At 42.2% G+C, this 20,132-nt stretch overlaps 2 protein-coding genes across 2 annotated transcripts in view; both read left to right on the top strand.

The window, feature by feature from the left end:
- myoz2a (myozenin 2a) overlaps positions 1-20,132 on the top strand; it is a 189,265-nt gene that overhangs the window by 56,720 nt on the left and 112,413 nt on the right. The gene's annotated exons all lie outside the window — the stretch shown is intronic.
- usp53a (ubiquitin specific peptidase 53a) overlaps positions 1-20,132 on the top strand; it is a 58,269-nt gene that overhangs the window by 534 nt on the left and 37,603 nt on the right. The window contains exons 2-7 of the mRNA XM_080792462.1: positions 3,465-3,557; positions 4,803-4,937; positions 7,803-7,913; positions 13,777-13,859; positions 14,789-14,873; positions 15,390-15,536. Of these exons, the coding sequence (XP_080648588.1) occupies positions 3,465-3,557; positions 4,803-4,937; positions 7,803-7,913; positions 13,777-13,859; positions 14,789-14,873; positions 15,390-15,536 (654 nt within the window). The remainder of the gene's footprint in view (positions 1-3,464; positions 3,558-4,802; positions 4,938-7,802; positions 7,914-13,776; positions 13,860-14,788; positions 14,874-15,389; positions 15,537-20,132) is intronic.

The raw sequence follows: 20,132 nt of genomic DNA, 5'->3' as shown, positions 1-20,132 counted from the left end.
ATTTGCTCTAGCAGTGATTTTCAACCCAAGAACCCCCCCCCAGTTTGACGTGCATTAGTCTACGGACCCCCATTTAATAGCATTTATATCTCTGGGACCCCCAATTTATATAGTAAAACCACTGTTAATTAATTTAACTTAAGAGTAAAATTTCTGAACTGCCCACAGCCTTCCTATGAGACAGTAGACTGAGTAGGAAAAAATGGTGGTATTTTATCTAGAACATTAGTTGGGACCAATTATAGGAAGAGAAGTTGAAAAGTGGTGAAGTGGTCCTTTAATACCTTTTCACTGGTTTACTATTTATTATATATATATAAAAAAACACACACTTAAGCACTTTAAACTTTTAAAAACATGTAAAATCCTCACAACGGGTGTCGCATTGTGACACACATAGATGGGGCTATTTTAATTTTGGTTTGCAAACAAATCAAACAAATCTGTAAATGTGAAATATTCTGTGGTTAAAATCAAATGTCTTTGATTATTTTAGGGATATATATTACCCATATCTCCTTCACACGCTTTCAGAGCCAACGTTCCATTTCACCGTTTAACAGTTCTCATTAAAACATTCATCCTAATTAGTTTGACATTTACTGGACAGGAACAGATTGATAGTCTTCTAAAGTACCGGTATGTCAATGATTTCTCCATCGTAGGCGACAACCTCATGTCATCATTACTTACACAAGTTTAACCCATTCTGGGCCGGGAACCCCTTTTGATGTTTTAAACATTGTTATACTTTAGCTATTGAAAAATGGCAGATCTACAAGCTCATAGCATGCCACCGAGTGGCCTGTAGGTCTGCTATTTTTTTTTAATCGTGCAAATGTGGCACAAAGCTTTAAATATATATTTTAAACGTTTTTAACTCAAATCTTTGCTTCTGGGGGGGGGGGGTCCCTGGAACAACATATTTTGAGATTGGGGTCCGCGGCCAAATACAGATAATTCTACGGCTCCTTGACATGACATAGTGTGAGAGCGACTGACATAGAATAGATAATCAGGATTTAGAAGACATTAAGTAGAATCGTTCCCAGGTCTAAATGGGATAATAATGGAGATATTTTATCATTTCTTTCCCCTGGTACAGTACAGTACAGTACAGTACTTCTCAATACCATTTGTCTCGGTTACAACATTGATCAACGTAGAGCGATAGCATTCACGCTCCTCTGTGTAATAATGGCTACCATGGATGTGTTCTGTTCCCTTTTAGCTATAGTGCCTTTATTATCGCATACGAATGATTTCCAATAATACATTAGGCACTGAATTTTCCATTTGACAAAAACGCAAACAATACAGTATACTGCAATAACCCATTTTGGGCAGGAACCCCTTTTGGTGCATTACGTTATGCTTTAGCTATTGAAAAATAGCAGATCTACGAGCTCGTAGGTCTGGCTATTTTTGAAAAATCAAAGAACCACTGACATAGAAACATAGCTTTTTCAGAAAAGTTGTATGTTTGAATTGTTGAATGTAGAAGACATTTTTTAGAATCTGATCTCAGGTCAGAATGGGATAACCTGTCCTCATGACATTGTGACTAAAAAAAAACGTATTTGTTTTTGCCATATCATCAAAATACAGTGAAGACAATTATATCTCTTATTATCAAGTTTCCATATTATCGCCACAGTCCCACAGAGTAATGAATGCTTCAGAAGCAAAGCCGTTATCTTAAATGTACAACATGTACACAGTACAATGTAAATGTCATGTATACACAGAACCAGTGTTGTTTTTGGCAGCAAATTTCTATTTTAGTTTTAGTCATAGTCTCTTGAATAGTTTTCACTTAGTTTTAGTCACATTTTAGTCACCTGGAATATTGTGTCTGTTAGTTTAGTTTTAGTCGACCAAATGTCATGAGACTAAATCTACAGTTGATTTAGTCGACTAAAATGTGTTTTGGCGGGCCTTGATGCCGTCATAATGGCTGATTTTACACTTGCTGAAAATAGCAGATCTACGAGCTCACAACGCGCCACAGCGCGACGCGTTGTGAGCTTGTATATCGGCTATTTTCAGCATGCAACCAAATGTAAAATGACTTATACTGGATCTCTTGTCCACTAGTCCCTTCCTAACATTTTAGTCTAGTTTTTAATTGTTGACGAAATTGTCAGTATATTTAGTCTTAGTTTTAGTCATCACAGCTTAGTTTTCATTTAGTTTCCATTTCGTTTTTGTCAGTGGAAAAAGGTAGTCGACGAAAAGTTTTCGTCTTAGTTTTAGTCGACGAAAACAACACTGCACAGTACAATCCTTGTTGTGTCGTCATGCAGAGGACAACAATTCTACATTATAACACCAAAGCTTAGTCACTCTGTTGGATGTGTCATGACTTCCCAGAACTTGACCCAAGGAGGTGGTTGTTGTTTTTTTTCTGTCTGGTTGGGGGTGGATGTTAGTTGGTTGGTATAGACGAGCGTCTATACTGTGGTCAGCCCACAGTGAGGTCATTCTGAGACGCTGTGAGTCACTGACAGGACAGCCTCTGAGCTTCTGGAAGAATATCCTTACCTCAGGGCTTTGTTTCCGCACAGAAGAAGGCAAGAAAGTGTGGCACATATCTTTGAATACGTTTTTAACTCATATCTTTGCTTCTGGGGGGGGGGGGTCACTGGAACAACATTACATATTTTCAGATGGGGGTCGGCCGGCGGCCAATTACAGTTAACTCTTGGGGTCCTTGACATGAAAAAGGTTGAGCGCCACTGACGTAGAAACAGAGGTTTTTCCAGTAAACTGAGTTTTGTCCCCCTCAGACATCCATCGCGGCATTAAACAAACTGCCCCGCCGATATACAGTAGGATGGTTCTGTACACAGTGGGGACCTCATGTTTTGGTTTTGTTTTTGTATTGTCTTGGTGTTACAGTATTTTGCTCTGTTTTGTTTCTGATGTGGGTGTTGAACAGACTGTGAAGACAAATATCCTTCGGGACAATAAAGATTATTATTATTATTATATTGTAGAATCGGTTCTCAGGTCTAAATGGGTTAAAACGAAGACGGCGGAGAAGAAAAAAACAACGACTAAGATGTGCTTTGCTTTGAATATCGTGGTCACAATCCTGGTCTCTAAACCGCCTCCCCCTGGCCAGCCGGGGGACGCCTGATGGAGGGGAAATGAACTGGTTGGAATAACGTGTTCCTTCCACGCGCTACGACGTCCAACCAGGGAAACTCCCCCCCTGTCAGGTGTAAAGGAGCAACTTGGACAACTCAGGCATGAAGGAAGCATGAGTTCAAGTCCCATATATGGGAACTAGGTTGGTGGAGGGTGTGTAGAGCCCAGGATCACATTAGATAATTGACACAGACAAAATCGTGGGATAAAAAAAAAAAATTAAAAGAAAAAAATATCGTGGTCACGATGGAGCTTACAATTCATCCATTTCCCTCCTCTCCTCTCCTCTCCTCTCCTCTCCTCTCCTCTAGGTGCTGTGGCAGTTGGATATCTTCAGGCGGAGCCTGAGGCAGCTACCTGGACACTTCTGTCTGGGAGACAACTGCATCTTCTGTGCATTGAAGGTAACGCAACGTAATCGCCCTCCCAGAGGGCTTTATCGTCACATGCTGTGATGTATTATAAATGAAACGCATTGTACCGTCACGTCATAACGTGGCTGCAGTGAAATGAGAAAGGTTGCTATAATAATACTGAATAACACTGTCTGGGTGAACAGATGTATTAAAATGGAAGGATATTTTCTTCATGACCTTTTTTTTTTTTTTTTTAATGATCATTTTTACATTTAAGGACCAATACTTTTGCTATAATTGCTGCTAAACCTGTGATATCCAGTAAATTCACAGATAAACAAGTAATTGACGGGTACATTTAGGTCTGATAAGGATGTAGCGTGCAATCTGCATGTATGTTCAAATCATATATCAAATTTATACTTTAATAATAATAATAATAGCTAAAATGTATATAGCGCTTTTCTAAATACCCAAAGCGCTTTACATATAAGAACACTAGGAACAGACTTTATTAGGAAAGAAACCCAAAGCAAAACATAGCAGATACAACGACAGTACAAGGTTAAAAAGATAAAAGGATAAACGAGGGACATCCTAACCAGACCTCAGCTGGGGAAAACCAACCCTGAAGAGGTGGGTTTTGAATGAGAGGAGAGAGGGAGCAGCTCTGAGATGGTTGGGGAGTTCATTCCAGAGTTTGGGGGCAGAAACGTAGAAGACCCTGTCCCCCCAGGCGCGGTACTTGACCTTTACATTATATCCAACCATTTCCCAACGTGCCCCTGTACTGGCCCCTGTATCAGTTCCATTTGCTAGGATCTGTAAGGTGACAACAGGTGACTGTGAAGTGTACGTCCGTATCTTTCATCCAGGGTAAAATAAAACATTTTTTTCACTTAATTTTTATTGAAGGAAGAACAGACACAAACAAAAACTCAACTAACAAGACAATACGGGAAAGAAAAAGAAAAGAAAAGGGACAAAAAGTAAAAGAAAAAAGGCTGCATTTTTCATATTACAAAAAACATTCAATGAAATCCTATTGCAATATCGCTAGGCTGAGAGAAGAGATTCCACTTTTCCCATTTTTTTATAGAATTTATCCTCTTGTAGTCTCAGTATGAATGTTAGTTTTTCCATAGAATACAGTTCCTCAATAATGTCCATCCATTGATCTTTCGTTGGTGGGTCCTGTTGGTACCAGCGTCGTGTGATTGCTTTTTTACTTGATGCTAAGAGGATCTTGATTAAAATAAAAACATTTTGTTGGTTTCTTTCTTCCTCTCCCAGGGAATCTTCTCCCAGTTCCAGCACAGTCGCGAGCGCGCGCTGCCCTCAGACAACCTGCGCAACGCCCTGGCCGAGACCTTTAAGGACGAGCAGCGCTTCCAGCTGGGTTACATGGACGACGCCGCAGAGTGCTTTGTGAGTTCCCCGGGCAACCACGGGCCGTCCCACCAGGGCTGAGGGACACTGGAGAGAGAGAGAGAGTGTGTGTGTGTGTGTGTGCGTGTGTGCGTGTGCGTGTGCGTGTGCGTGTGCGTGAAACAGTGTGTGGGGTGAAGCACTGTAACAAATTGTTTGTCGAGGTCACTGAAAGAGCCTCTGTCCCTGCCTTCGCCTCCCCGCCAACCCTTGCCACACTGGCTCTAAATATCTTCATGGCAGCTTACCTAAATATCTTCATGGCAGCTTACATAAGAGCACCACCAGAGCTATGTCTGTCTGGAGAGTCCTCGGCTTGTTGAGAGAGACGTCAATTATGCCAAGTAATGTTTGTTTTTATATATATGGATATGGGTTCAACTTCTCACACATGTGGACTGTTTTATTGTGTGTGTTTGTGACTTGTTGTTGTTGTTTTTTGTCAGCTGAATTTGTAAAAGGCTTTAGTTTTAGCCAGGTCGGTTTGTTAAGTTTCCACTATACAGTTCTGTTTTGGCTGCAATGATCAAACATAAAGCACTATAGAGTGTCACATTCATTACGACGCCAGGCCCAGGAAATTAATCCCAATGCATGCCAACTCGAGTCGTGACAAATCATGACGACAAACACAATATTTTTGGACCAAACAAATGATTACAAAGAAGAAAAACAAACAAAAAAAGTGTTGTAATTTACCTGCCGGTTTTTTCTAATTCTTTGTTTGGCCACAAAACATTGCGTTTATTGTCATGATTTGTCACGACAAGAGTTGTCTTTGTCCGCGGCGTAAACGTCTTTTTGAAAAGTCTATGAGGAAAATGAACGGGGATTTATTTTCTGGGTCTCTCGAGGGGGCGGGACTGCGACTCTCTATACTGTAGCCTACTGTACACGGCTTCACAGTGCATTTCAGTTATGGAGTTATGGCCCTGTTGTTGATAGCTTGCATTAAACTTAAGGTTCTTCCTGTAGTGTTGTTGCTATGATGCTATAGTCAGCATAGATAGATGTGTAATCATTCTGTTCTGTGTTGGCTCAGCAGTTTCGTAACGAGGGGTGCGTGTTCACGTTCAGTTAAGAAGATGTCTCATTAGTAATGAGACATCTTAACGTAATGAGTCATTACGTACAGTAGCATATTGGATAAACAGCTGACAAAATGAAGAGGGCAGTTGTTTTTTAGAGAAGACGACCAGAGCGGTTTACACCGCACTATTCTGCATGGGAGAATAAAATGAACTGAATGAACTGAAATATTACCACACCGCACTCAAACGCACAACAACTTAACTTCCCACAGCTATAAACTGTAAGTGTAAGGCATGTTAAGTGGATAAGAAAGTTGAAGATAAGCAAGCAGTGAATATCAAACTCAAGTTATGAGCCAGGCAAAAACAACTTTGTGTTTTGGCCCTACGCTCTGAATGCAAAGAAGGCACTCTTTGAAGTGACTTCTTTTACATTTTATCTGAAATCTCAAACATGTAAATTATACATTTTTGGGGTCCTATCTCAGTGTGTGTTTGACTGTGTTTGTGCACAGGCCAAAACCCCGGCTGCTTTGGTGGTACTGGGTAATCTACTTATTAATCCAACACAGATCAAAGACCTGAGTGTTGCGTTCTGACCGTGTAATGCATTGGCAGCAGAACACTGTTGGCTCACAGAGATAAATTAATGGTTATGAATCACGCATATAACATTTGCAGTCCTACAAGCAACATAAATAAATATATTATGAACTCTTAAAGGGACACTTCACCCTTTTTGCAAAAGAATATATGTTAATGACGTTTAGAAGCTTTAGATCACTTTCCTGGGGGTATTTATGTGTGTAATATGTGGTTTTAGATATTTTAGATTGTAGCAGTGAGCCTGTTGTCTCTGATGTCATGGACACTGGTCTCACTACCTTCCTGGACTACAATTCCCATAATTATTTGGTGCACTGCTCCTCCTTGTGGATAGGGGGAGAGCTGTCTTACTGAGACAACATGTAGTCCAGGAAGGAAGTGAGCCCAGTGTCCATGACATCAGAGACAACAGGCTCACTGCTACAATCTAAAATATCTAAAACCACATATTACACACATAAATACCCCCAGGAAAGTGTTCTAAAGCTTCTAAACGTCATTAACATATATTTTTTTGCAAAAAGGGTGAAGTGTCCCTTTAATGATTCCAGAGCAACAGGAGAAGTGCTCAAAATGAATGAAGTAACACTCTTGGAAGTTTTTCTTTAGGTGGGAAAGTTTAGTTTAATCCAGAGCATAATCTCCTAACATTTGGGAATATAATTCTTTGTCCAGTTTGGTCCAGATGTCCAGTAGGAGCCTAGTGGGAATGTGCGTGCACAGTTTCACCGCAAGGCAGTCTTAGCCAATCGGGAACGGGATGGAATATGGGAAATCGGACAGATCCGTGTTGATCACATGACTATAGAGATAGAGTACACCGATTTGCGTGTATGTATGGATAAAATGTGTACGAGTAATATAAAGAAATGTTTTTTTTTTTGCAAAAATCGGCCGCTCTGGAAAATTTGGGGCAGACGGGTAAGGGCTAGTATTGTAAAAATCAATGTTAATTTAACTCTGAGAGTGTACAAATGGAACCCATTTGGTTCCATTTGTACACTCTCAGAGTTACAGACCCACAAGGGCCCATTTTGGTTCCAAACTATCATTTAGCTAAGCTGGGGATGTTGGGTTCATCGTTGGCATCCAGGAGGCAGGGAGTGTGTTTGCAGAGTTTGGCATCGACCCGGCTGACAGACAGACGGACGGACAGACAAAACATACTGATATAATAATAATAATATAATTATTATTATACTGATATATGCCTTCTTCTTCTTCTCAGGAGAACATTCTGGAGAGGATCCACCTCCACATTGTGCCTGAGGAGACTGACGCCTGCACCTCCAAGTCTTGCATCACGCACCAGAAGTTTGCAATGTCTGTGTACGAGCAGGTAAATGAACTGAACAATGTCTGTGTACGAGCAGGTAAATGAACTGAACAATGTCTGTGTACGAGCAGGTAAATGAACTGAACAATGTCTGTGTACGAGCAGGTAAATGAACTGAACAATGTCTGTGTACGAGCAGGTAAATGAACTGAACAATGTGGGTGTACGAGCAGGTAAATGAACTGAACAATGTCTGTGTACGAGCAGGTAAATGAACTGAACAATGTCTGTGTACGAGCAGGTAAATGAACTGAACAATGTGGGTGTACGAGCAGGTAAATGAACTGAACAATGTCTGTGTACGAGCAGGTAAATGAACTGAACAATGTGGGTGTACGAGCAGGTAAATGAACTGAACAATGTGGGTGTACGAGCAGGTAAATGAACTGAACAATGTCTGTGTACGAGCAGGTAAATGAACTGAACAATGTCTGTGTACGAGCAGGTAAATGAACTGAACAATGTCTGTGTACGAGCAGGTAAATGAACTGAACAATGTCTGTGTACGAGCAGGTAAATGAACTGAACAATGTCTGTGTACGAGCAGGTAAATGAACTGAACAATGTCTGTGTACGAGCAGGTAAATGAACTGAACAATGTCTGTGTACGAGCAGGTAAATGAACTGAACAATGTGGGTGTACGAGCAGGTAAATGAACTGAACAATGTCTGTGTACGAGCAGGTAAATGAACTGAACAATGTCTGTGTACGAGCAGGTAAATGAACTGATCAATGTCTGTGTACGAGCAGGTAAATGAACTGAACAATGTGGGTGTACGAGCAGGTAAATGAACGACCTCCCGTGTTGGGGGGGAAACCCTTGTATCGCCGGTTACTTTTCAGGACGGATCCAATGTAGTTATTATCCCATTCTGACCTGAGATCAGATTCTAAAAAAGTCTTCTATGTACATCCTGACAGTTTTCTGAAAAAGCTATGTTTCTATGTCAGTCGTTCTTCGATTTTTCAAAAATAGCAGACCTATAAGCTCGTAGATGAGCTTGTAGATCTTCTATTTTTCAATAGCTAAAGCATAACATAATGCTAACACCAAAAGGGGTTCACGCCCCAAAATAGGTTAATTAGTGACAACCCACAGACGCACACTTAACCACTTTCATTTAAAAAAAATCTTTAGACATGGTGAAAATAGCCGATCTACAAGTTCACAGCGCGTCACATCGCTTTTTTCAGTCACTCTGCCATTATGATAATCTAGGGCAGTGGTTCCCAAACCTTTTCATGTCAAGGACCCCCAAATTGCCAGGGACCCCCATAAGAGAAGATTTTTTACGGCTCTAGCAGTGATTCTCTACCCCTGTGGGGTCCCCGGCCCCCAGTTTGGGAACCACTGATCTCTAGGGCACTCATTTACGGAAAAAGCATAAACCGTTAACATGTGGAGATACAAGGTTTCTGCCCAAACAACAACAGCGATAATATTCAGCACTGCAAATTGAACTGGATGAACTCATTCTCTCTCTCTGTGCGCTACCACCACCACACCAATGTGAGGATGAGATGTCGACAGCTAATTTACCACAGCTGAATTATTGCTTGGTGTTATAACTGCACCACTCTGTTGGAGAAAGGGTGTTGATTGTAGGCAAGGCCACTTTATTTGTATTTGCACATTTCAACAACAAGGCAATAAAAAAAATGCTTTACACAGCATTGTAGTATTCCATGCCCATAGTATATTTTCTCCCACGTTGCTTAAAGCACTTAAACCCCCATACATCATAAATGACTGCAGTCCTCCAGAGGTCTACAGTATATACTATACAGTAGGTTCCCTTTACGTTTTACCCTTTACACAAAATCTCTTCGCCGAATCACAAAATCGCCGCTCTGCTTTTGAGAAGTTTCAAAAGAGTCATCTTAAATGTTACAGTCCAACACCTGCACATGTTGGGACTTGTAGGCTACTAGCCTTTGCACATAGGCCCTTATATTAATGTTTTCCTGTTTTAAAATGCACATTGTGTATATATACTCTGTGTATATTTGTGTATATTTCTTATATTACGCCTGGTCATTGTTAAAGGACCACTTCACCACTTTTCAACCTATCTTCATATAATAGGTCCTCACTAATAATCACCAGTAAGACGCGCAAACGCGGGAAGCGAACGCAGCTGAGACCCTGCAGATCATGTCTGTCTGTCTGTCTGTCTGTGTGTCTGTCCCGCTGTTACTGTATATGTGGACCTGGCCCATTTTGTGCCCATATATGGAGCTGAGTGGACCTGGCCCCTTTTGTGCCCATATATGGAGCTGAGTGATTGCTGATGTAACACACTCCATATTTGGATAGCGGGACAGACACACAGACACACACACACACACACACACACACACACACACACACACACACACACACACACACACACACACACACACACACAGACAGACAGACAGACAGACAGACAGACAGACAGACAGACAGACATGATCTGCTAGGTCTCATAGTAAGTGCTCACTGCGTTCGCAATGAGAAAATGGAGCAATTATTTTCTCCTCGGTCTGTGTCTCATATAGGAGGGGCTGTTAGGAAACCGTTTTGGAAACCCAAGGAGTGTCATGGTGACCCTTTGGTGTTGGTTTAGGGCTTCAGTGTACCGTTGTTGGAGACTTGTTGTATACTTTGTGAAGGTTTCTTGAGGTACGTCATGAGTCTATGACTCATGGATGTATTCTCTGGCTCTTGTGAAATCTGACATGTACGATTGTAGCGTTGAAGTGTAATTTAGTTTCTGCCTCTTGGCCTGCAGTTCACACTGTGTAAAAGAGACCACCGTCTCAATGTGTTTTTTTTACTGGTTAACCCATTTTGACCTGAGATCAGATTCTAAGGTCAAGACAGTTTTCTGAAAAAGCTATGTTTCTATGTCAGTCGTTCTTCGATTTTTCAAAAATGGCAGACCTACAAGCTCGTAGCGTGGCACTCGGTGGCGCGCTATGAGCTTGTAGATCTGCTATTTTTCAATAGCTAAAGCATAACATGATGCTGACATCAAAAGGGGTTCCCTCTCAAAATGGGTTAAATAAAGGTTAAATAAAATAAATAAATACAAGCTCACGACGCGGCTTAACATGACGCGTTCTGAGTTAACGCTTTTTGAGCTTGTAGATCAGCTTTTTTGTTTTTGCTATATTTGAATGGAAAACCTGAATATTTTTTGGCTATTTTTGAAATGGAATCCTGAAAAGTTACTTTCTTTTTATAGTTACTGTATGTTAACTTTATGAACTGTTAACATAACTACATTGGACACAAAACAAAGACAATAACATTTGAATACTAGTCATTAAGTACTATAGTATCCCTAAACTCTGTCACTTTGATTCCCATCCCTAAATCCCACAGCGATATGATTGCGAACGCAGTGAGCACTTACTATGAGACCTATAGCAGATCATGTCTGTCTGTGTGTCCGTGTGTGTGTCCGTGTGTCCCCCCTTTGTGCCCATATATGGAGCTGAGTGATTTGTTTGTGATTTATGCAACACACTCCATATTTGGACGTATAGCTGCTTTGGGGACTCCTTATATGGTTATGGCTAAGTTAAAAACTTAACTTAAAAATAACTTAACTTAAATATGTACGAGCTGCGTTCGCTTACCGCGTTTGCACGTCTTACTGGTTATAACCATATCCAGTCTGTGAACATCACTGTAGTGTCATTATTGGTGACACACCTTTTAGAGCAGCCGTCAGTGAATCTGCTTTTTTTTCTACCCACTCCATGGAGCTCATTTCACGACTATTGGATTGTCACAGAACACACACACACACACACACACACACACACACACACCACTAGATCATGAGAGTTGCACTTGGGTCGATATACAGGATTGATGACTTGAGAAATTAAATTGGACACATGATATATCAAAGCTCTGAGAAGTGTTGAAGCTAAAATAAAAAATCAAACACTTCTGTCACCAAGGCTACTGTAGCCGGTGACGTACAGTAAGCTCTGGCAACATGGTGGCCGTGGTGACAGGAGAAGAGTTTTAACCCATTCTGACCTGAGATCAGATTTATACGAGGTTTCCACTGGACACACACACTGGTCTGATTAACCCATTCTGACCTGAGATCAGATTCATACGAGGTTTCCACTGGACACACACTGGTCTGATTAACCCATTCTGACCTTAGATCAGATTCTAAAAATGTCAGTCGCTCTTCGGTTTTTCAAAAATAGCAGACCTACAAGTTCATAGCGCGCCACTCGGTGGCGCGCTATGAGCTTGTAGATCTGCTATTTTTAAATAGCTAAAGCATAACATGATGCTAACACCAAAATGGGTTCCCGTTCAGAATGGGTTAACTACACTAAAACTACATGAAAAGAACGGGGAAAAAAGTCATCCACTTTCTTGATAGAAACCACACCCAAAATGGTCATTTTTTGACTCCGATGAATGATATCCAGTGCCACCATTTGTGACCAAATTTGACTGAGACTGCCATTGGATAAAAAAAAAAAAAAAAAAAACGTTTTTTAATGTCATATAAAAGCAGGGAATCATAGCTTCAAATGTACATATTGGTTGTTCAGTTTGACCCACCAGTTTTGGAGATATGGCTTATAGAGTATAATGTCTCGCAGAGAAACAGCGATTTGAGAAAACAGGTTTGAAAGGTTCACTTCTGTGGACTCTAACATTACACCTAGCTACATGTTTAAGCATTTATTTAATATGTACATGTCTTCTGTGGTCTCTAACATTACACCTATAGCTACATGTTTAAGCATTTATTTCATATTTACATGTCTTCTGTGGTCTCTAACATTACACCTATAGCTACATGTTTAAGCATTTATTTCATATTTACATGTCTTCTGTGGTCTCTAACATTACACCTAGCTAAAAGAAAAATCATATTTACATGTCAATTTCAGCTCTGACACTTATTTCAGACATGCTCTACTAGTATGTGAAGAGTCTTCCTGTGCTATTAACTCATTTTGAAAAATAGTTTTTCTCCTCTGGTGAAAAGCTGGAATTTGCACGATGGCAGTCTCTCAGTCAAATCTGGTCACATTTCTCCCACAAATGACCCGCTGACTTCAGTAAATGAGTATGTGGTATAGTAGCAGAGGGGAGCGTTGCTAACATCAGTGTTGTTTTCGTCGACTAAAACTAAGACGAAAAATGTTCATCGACTACCTTTTTTCACTGACTAAAACTAAATGGAAACTAAATGAAAACTAAGCTATGATGACTAAAACTAAGACTAAATATACTGACTATTTCGCCAATAAATAAAAAGTAGACTACAATGTTAGGAATGGGACTAGTGGACAAGAGATCCAGTATAAGTCATTCATTTCATTTTACACTTGGTTTCATGCTTTGTGAGCTTGTAGATCGGCTATTTTCAGCAAGTGTCACCATTGCGACGGCATCAAGGCCCGCCAAAATACATTTTAGTCGACTAAAATCTCATGACATTAAAGTCGACTAAAACTACACTTAACACTTAACACATTCCAGGTGACTAAAATGTGACTACAACTAAATTTAAGTTTTAATCCAAAGACTAAATGACTAAACTAAAAATAGAAATTTGCTGCCCAAAAACAACACTGGCTAACCCCCCGCTGTGTGTCTCTGCTGTGTGTCTGTCTTTGCAGTCTGTAGTATCAGAGGGGAGCGTTCACTAACCCCCCGCTGTGTGTCTCTGCTGTGTGTCTGTCTTTGCAGTCTGTAGTATCAGAGGGGAGCGTTCACTAACCCCCCGCTGTGTGTCTCTGCTGTGTGTCTGTCTTTGCAGTCTGTAGTATCAGAGGGGAGCGTTCACTAACCCCCCGCTGTGTCTCTCTGCTGTGTCTCTGTCTTTGCAGTCTGTGTGCCGAAGCTGTGGGGCGTCCTCGGACCCTCTGCCGTTCACCGAGCTGGTGCATTATGTCTCCACTACGGCCCTCTGGTGAGACACCGCCTTGTTTGCATATCTGTGGCATAATATCTGCATTAACCACCCATTTATGACGATTCTACAAATGCCTTCTAAAGTTTTGGACAGTTTTATGAAAAAACCTATATTTCTATGTCAGTCGTTCTCAAACATACCCCCAAAAATATGGGGAGGGGAAAGGAACGAGTCGGAATAACGTGTTCCTTCCACGCGCTACGTCCGGCCGGGGAAACTCGGGTGAAAAGAAGCAGCTTGGACTCCTCATGCATAGAAGGAAGCATGAGGTCAGTCCGCTGCGCCCCCCCCAGGTTGGCAGAGGAAGTGTAATGTCCAGATAATTGACACTGGGTGAAAAAATGGGTTACAAAATTGTGGGATAAAACATTTTAAAGAATAACCTTTCTCTTAAGTCTTAACCCATTTAGACCTGAGGACGATTCTATAAATGTCTTCTAAATCATGATAGTTCTCTGAAAAACCCCATGTTTCTATGTCAGTCGTTCTCTCAAACATTTTCATGTCAAGGACCCCCGAAAATATATGTAATTGCCCGCCGACCCTCATCTGAAAATATGTTGTTCCAGGGACCCCCCAGAAGCAAAGATTTGAGTTAAAAACTTTGGCTCTGAAAGAATATATATATTCAAAGATTTGTGCCACATTTTCACGATTTTTCAAAAATAGCAGACCTACAAGCTTGTGAGATGAGATTGTAGATGTGGTATTTTTCAATGGCTAAAGTATAAAGAATAACCTTTCTATTCAGTCTTAAACTGGCTATAATTGTTAACATGTTTTTCCAGCGGACATCTTTCACACCTCGCCTGCGGCGCTGCCAAACCAAACCGCCCACAGCCTGTCTGTGGTCTCTCCCGTTTATTTCCCTTCTCTTCTTCCTAACCTCATCTCTCTCTCCTGACAACCTGTGTCCTCCTCCACAGCCACCAGATGAATCACCGGAGGGATGAGTCATTCGGGGAGGTGTTGCAGGCGGCCAGCACCATCGGAGACATGCGCAACTGCCCGGTAAGTAGCAGAAACACTTACCGTTAATGTACTTACTGTACGTGTTGAAGTGTGCACGCACGGGGGTGTGTCAGTCACACTCCCTATACTGTACAGCTATACAGCTATAGGGTCCCAAAGTCGTGACGTCGAAACCACGACTCCCCTGGGTCATAATAAGACTCGCATTGTTTGAGATGCTATATATATTATATACTGTATATATATCGGTATCCACATTAGAACGGCGTGGCTCCACTTCATGTGGCCTTTCAAGTCAGACACACACACACACACACACACACACACACACACACACACACACACACACACACACACACCAAACTTTACGGATAAGAAATTAGTTGTGAAATAAGCAGTGAATATCAAACCTCTCGTTTTCTTTGAAGTTATGAGCCAGGCAAAACAACTTTGTGTTTTGGCTTATACGGCACGCTCTGAATGCAAAGGCTGCACTCTTTACTTTGAAGTGGCATCTTTTTTTTAACTCTTCGTCTGCCTCTCTCCTGTCTCCAGAGTAACTGTGGCCAGAGGATCAGGATCCGGCGGGTCCTCATGAACTCCCCAGAGATCGTCACCATCGGCTTCGTCTGGGACACCGAGCAGTCGGACCTCACTGAGGAGGTCATCCGCTCCCTGGGCTCCCATCTCAACCTCTCTGGGGTAGGTTCTGTTCTCTGGGCTCCCATCTCAACCTCTCTGGGGTAGGTTCTGCTCCCTGGGGTAGGTTCTGTTCTCTGGGGTAGGTTCTGTTCTCTGGGGTGTCATCTCAACCTCTCTGGGGTAGGTTCTGTTCTCTGGGGTCTCATCTCAACCTCTCTGGGGTAGGTTCTGTTCTCTGGGGTAGGTTCTGTTCTCTGGGGTAGGTTCTGTTCTCTGGGGTAGGTTCTGTTCTCTGGGGTAGGTTCTGTTCTCTGGGGTAGGTTCTGTTCTCTGGGGTAGGTTCTGTTCTCTGGGGTAGATTCTGTTCTCTGGGGTAGGTTCTGTTCTCTGGGGTAGGTTCTGTTCTCTGGGGTAGGTTCTGTTCTCTGGGGTAGGTTCTGTTCTCTGGGGTAGGTTCTGTTCTCTGGGGTAGGTTCTGTTCTCTGGGGTAGATTCTGTTCATTGCGCGGCTACATGTGCTGTTATTGTTTGTTAGGTATTTTTTTTTTGCATGCATTTAAATTGGCCAATACCTGAATAACTGTTACTTTTAGACGTCGTCGGGACGTAAAGAGTGCGGGAGGACAAATGTTATTTTGTGTGTTTGGGGTGGAGGCGTCATACTATGCAGCTCACATCCACAGCCAATCATATGCAGCTCACATCCACAGCCAATCATGGCCCCCACAGGCATTAACCCATTCTGACCGGGAACCCGTTTTGGTGTTAGCATCATGTTATGCTTTAGCTATTGAAAAATAGCAGATCTACAAGCTCATAGCGCGCCACCGAGTGGCGCGCTATGAGCTTGTAGGTCTGCTATTTTTGAAAAATCGAAGAACGACTGACATTTTTAGAATCTGATCTCAGGTCAGAATGGGTTCATCAGACCAGTGTGTGTCCAGTGGAAACCTCGTATGAATCTGATCTGAGGTCAGAATGGGTTAAAATATTCTTCTAACGGATGAGGAGGCTGTGATTTCCATTTCTATTACTTTTTCCATTTATTATTTATACATAGATATTTTTATGTTTATTTTATTTGAAAGCGAAATATCCCTTTTTAAGTAAAAGTTGGCGATCCAAAAATAAATATGTTGTGAGATTATTCATTAAAAAGCCTTATTCAAAGACTGCTACCCTGTACAAATAGTCTAATTAACCCATTTAGGCGGGACGTCGAAATATATTTTTTTCTGTATCAGTGGTGCTCAATATTTCATGTCAAGGACCCCAAAAATTATATGTAATATGCCTCCGCCCCCCCCAACTGAAAATATGTTGTTCCAGGGACCCCCCCAGGAGCAAACATAAAAATGTTCACTGAATCCTGGTCTCTAAAACTACATAGCGCAGCTTGTTTAGGTCTGCTATTTTGTCAAACTGTCAGGATTTAAGACATTATTTTTAGAATTCTGATCTCAGGTCAAAATGCATTAAAGAACCACCATTCTTCCGTGCGTTTAGAATCTGATCTCGGGTCAGAATGGGTTTAGGGCTTGACCCTCGAACCTCCGACGTGCTCGCTGCGTTGTCGGCATACATACATGCGTGTGCGTGTCCAAACTGTCCGTGATGATGAAGACTGACGGGTTCACGGCCTGCTGTGTTTCTTGACCCCCTCGCGACGAGGTCAGTGTATTTTTGGTGCGACCGACGGCACATATGTGGGGCATAAAGTAGGGATTTATTCCTCTGTAAGTCGGGGTCATTGCGTAAGCTAAGCAGCACACACACACACACACACACACACACACACACACACACACACACACACACACACACACACACACAGCGCCCAGTCAGTCAGTCAGTGCCCACTTGGCTCGGCCCCGGGCTGATGAAAAAAAAAAGCTCCCTGCTGGCCTGGGTCAGCAGGGTGTGTGTGTGTGTGTGTGTGTGTGTGTGTGCGCGCGCGTGTGTGTATGTGAGAGCACATGCGCGCGTCTGTGTTGTCTAGTTTAACCCATTTCGACCTGAGGACGATTCTACAAGTTTTCTGAAAAACCTCATGTTTTCGTTCTCAAACATTTTCATGTCAAGGACCCCCAAACAATATATGTAATTGGCTGCCGACCCCCATCTGAAAATATGTACGGTAGTTCCAGGGACCCCCCCTCTCAGAAGCAAAGATTTGAGTTAAAAACGTTCGCTCTGAAAGAATATTGATTCAAAGATTTGAGTTAAAAACGGTCGCTCTGAAAGAATATTGATTCAAAGATTTGAGTTAAAAACGTTTGCGCCACATTTTCACGATTTTTCAAAAAGAAAATAGCAGATCTACAAGCTCATAGCACGGCACTCGCGGTGCCGCGCTATGAGCTTGTAGATCTGCTATTTTTCAATAGCTAAAGCATAACATAATCCTTAAAACACCAACGGGGGTTCCCACTTCGCCCTGAATGGATTAGTGTTGAAGTAGTGAGTGTTTGTGTTGTGTTTGTGGGTGTGCTTTGAGGTGGCTCTTGTTTTTCGTTTGGCGTGTTTATTTTCACATTTCGACTTGATCAAACACACATGTAGCCTTTCTTATGTTCTTATTCGTTCGAACAGAGTCGAGTTGATGCTGTTACAGCTGACTTCTTCTTCTTAGATAACACACTTGTTCAGGTTAGAAGAACTTAACGGGAATAAGTTTAAAGTTTAAAACGCACGCAAAATATCAGTGGAACTGATTTGGGAATTCACATAACATCCATTTACAAGTAAATAGATATATGTATAGACATGGGAAACAGTCTAAAGTTTTAAGGCTAAAATAGGAATAGAAAGATCTTATAATACAAAGCGCAGCATCTTAAAGTTCAGTTTTCTGTAAATATATTTAGAGTAGCGGAAACAAAAGGAGGACTAGTTATATAACTAGTTATAAACCCCTGAGGAACTAGTGGGGACAACTACCGTCTACAGGTGGTGTTTATGTGAGACGTTAATTCTCTGTATGCCGACATTCAAAAAACGAGATGAAATGGTGAAAAGCAACATGCTTTTGATCCTCCCAAAAAAAACCCCACACACACACTTTTTGAAAACAACAGCCGCGGTGCCTGATGGAGGGGAAAGGAACTGGTTAGAATAACGTGTTCCTTCCACGCGCTACGTCCAACCAGGGAAACTCCCCCCTGTCAGGTGTAAAGGAGCAACTTGGACACTCAGGCATGAAGGAAGCATGAGTTCAAGTCCGTTGCTCTCCCCTTGTCCCCCATATATGGGGACTAGGTTGGTCTCCCCTTGTCCCCCATATATGGGGACTAGGTTGGTCTCCCCTTGTCCCCCATATATGGGGACTAGGTTGGTGGAGGGTGTGTAGAGCCCAGGATCACATTAGATGAGTGACACAGGGGTTACAAAATCGTGGGATAAAAAATATATTAAAAAAAAAGAAAACAACAGCCTTCTCTTGGGACGCCCCACCATGCCACACTTCCTCAAGTCTAACATGCAGGCAGGGGCCACAACAACAGTAGGAGAGTTGTGTAACGGTTACTTGTTTCAGGCTGCCTGAGGCCAGGGGCCAACGCCAGGGGCCAACGCCAGGGTCCGCAACAACTGGAGGAGAGAGTTGTGTAACTGGCCACTTGTTTCAGACTGCCTGGGCGAAACAAGAACGGCCGGTTCTCTCTCTCTCTCTCTCTCTCTCTCTCTCTCTCTCTCTCTCGCCTTCTTCTCTTTCTTTTCCTGGTCTGAGACAAAGGGTTTCAAAGCAGGGGGGGGGGGGGCTGCCTTCCTTAAACACCAGAGAGAGAGTCACATGAATCAGGGTCTTTGTGGCGCTCCAGTGAGTTGGTGGTAGACTCTAATCCCTCTGATGGAGGAATGCCTTCGGAACTCTGGAGGGAGAGGCGCGGGAGGGAGAGGATCTGTCAAATAAAAAGGCTCTCTCTATACGTCAATGGGAAAAGGTTGTTATGCAACAATCCTCACACGCTTACGAGCGTTTTGCCCCCGTGTGAACTGTGTGCGCCGATTGATTTGTGTCGCTGTTCCCTTTCCGTTGTCTGTTAGTGAGGCTCGTCCTGCACACTAAAGAACTTAAGAATATTAAAAGGACCACTTCACCACTTTTCAACCTATCTTCATATAATAGTTTCCTCACTAATAATCATGATAAAATGGCGCGGTTTCTTTGTGGTGCTAAACATTGTTTGAATAGTTAAAATGGCCCCAGTCTACAAGCTCACAACGTGTCAATGTAGATTGGCTAGTTGAACTATTTATTAACCCATTTTGACCTGAGATCAGATTCTAAAAATGTCTATACTAAATCCTGACAGTTTTCTGCAAAAAATCAGACTGACAGTCGTTCTTTGATTTTTTTCAAAAATAGCAGACCTACAGAGTGGCGCGCTATGAGCTTGTAGATCTGCTATTTTTCAATAGCTAAAGCATAACATAATGCTAACACCAAAAGGGGTTCGCTATGATCGGTTCACTGATCAAGTCATTATTCTGACCCACCGGGGAGGGGGGCAATGGAAGCATATCAAATTGAGTGCAGTGCCCTGTGTACAGTATAGCATGTACAGTACACAGCGTTTATAAGCTCACTCTGATCGTCGTCACAGCCCATATAAGGGGCTGTGACGACAACGATGACCGCGGCCGGCCCCCTGATTT

Source organism: Protomyctophum bolini, assembly GCF_963924005.1.
Source record: "Protomyctophum bolini genome assembly, chromosome: 20".
Lineage (NCBI taxonomy): Eukaryota > Metazoa > Chordata > Actinopteri > Myctophiformes > Myctophidae > Protomyctophum > Protomyctophum bolini.
The sequence above is the reverse complement of the archived record's forward strand: the minus strand, read 5'-3'. Positions and strand labels throughout refer to the sequence as shown.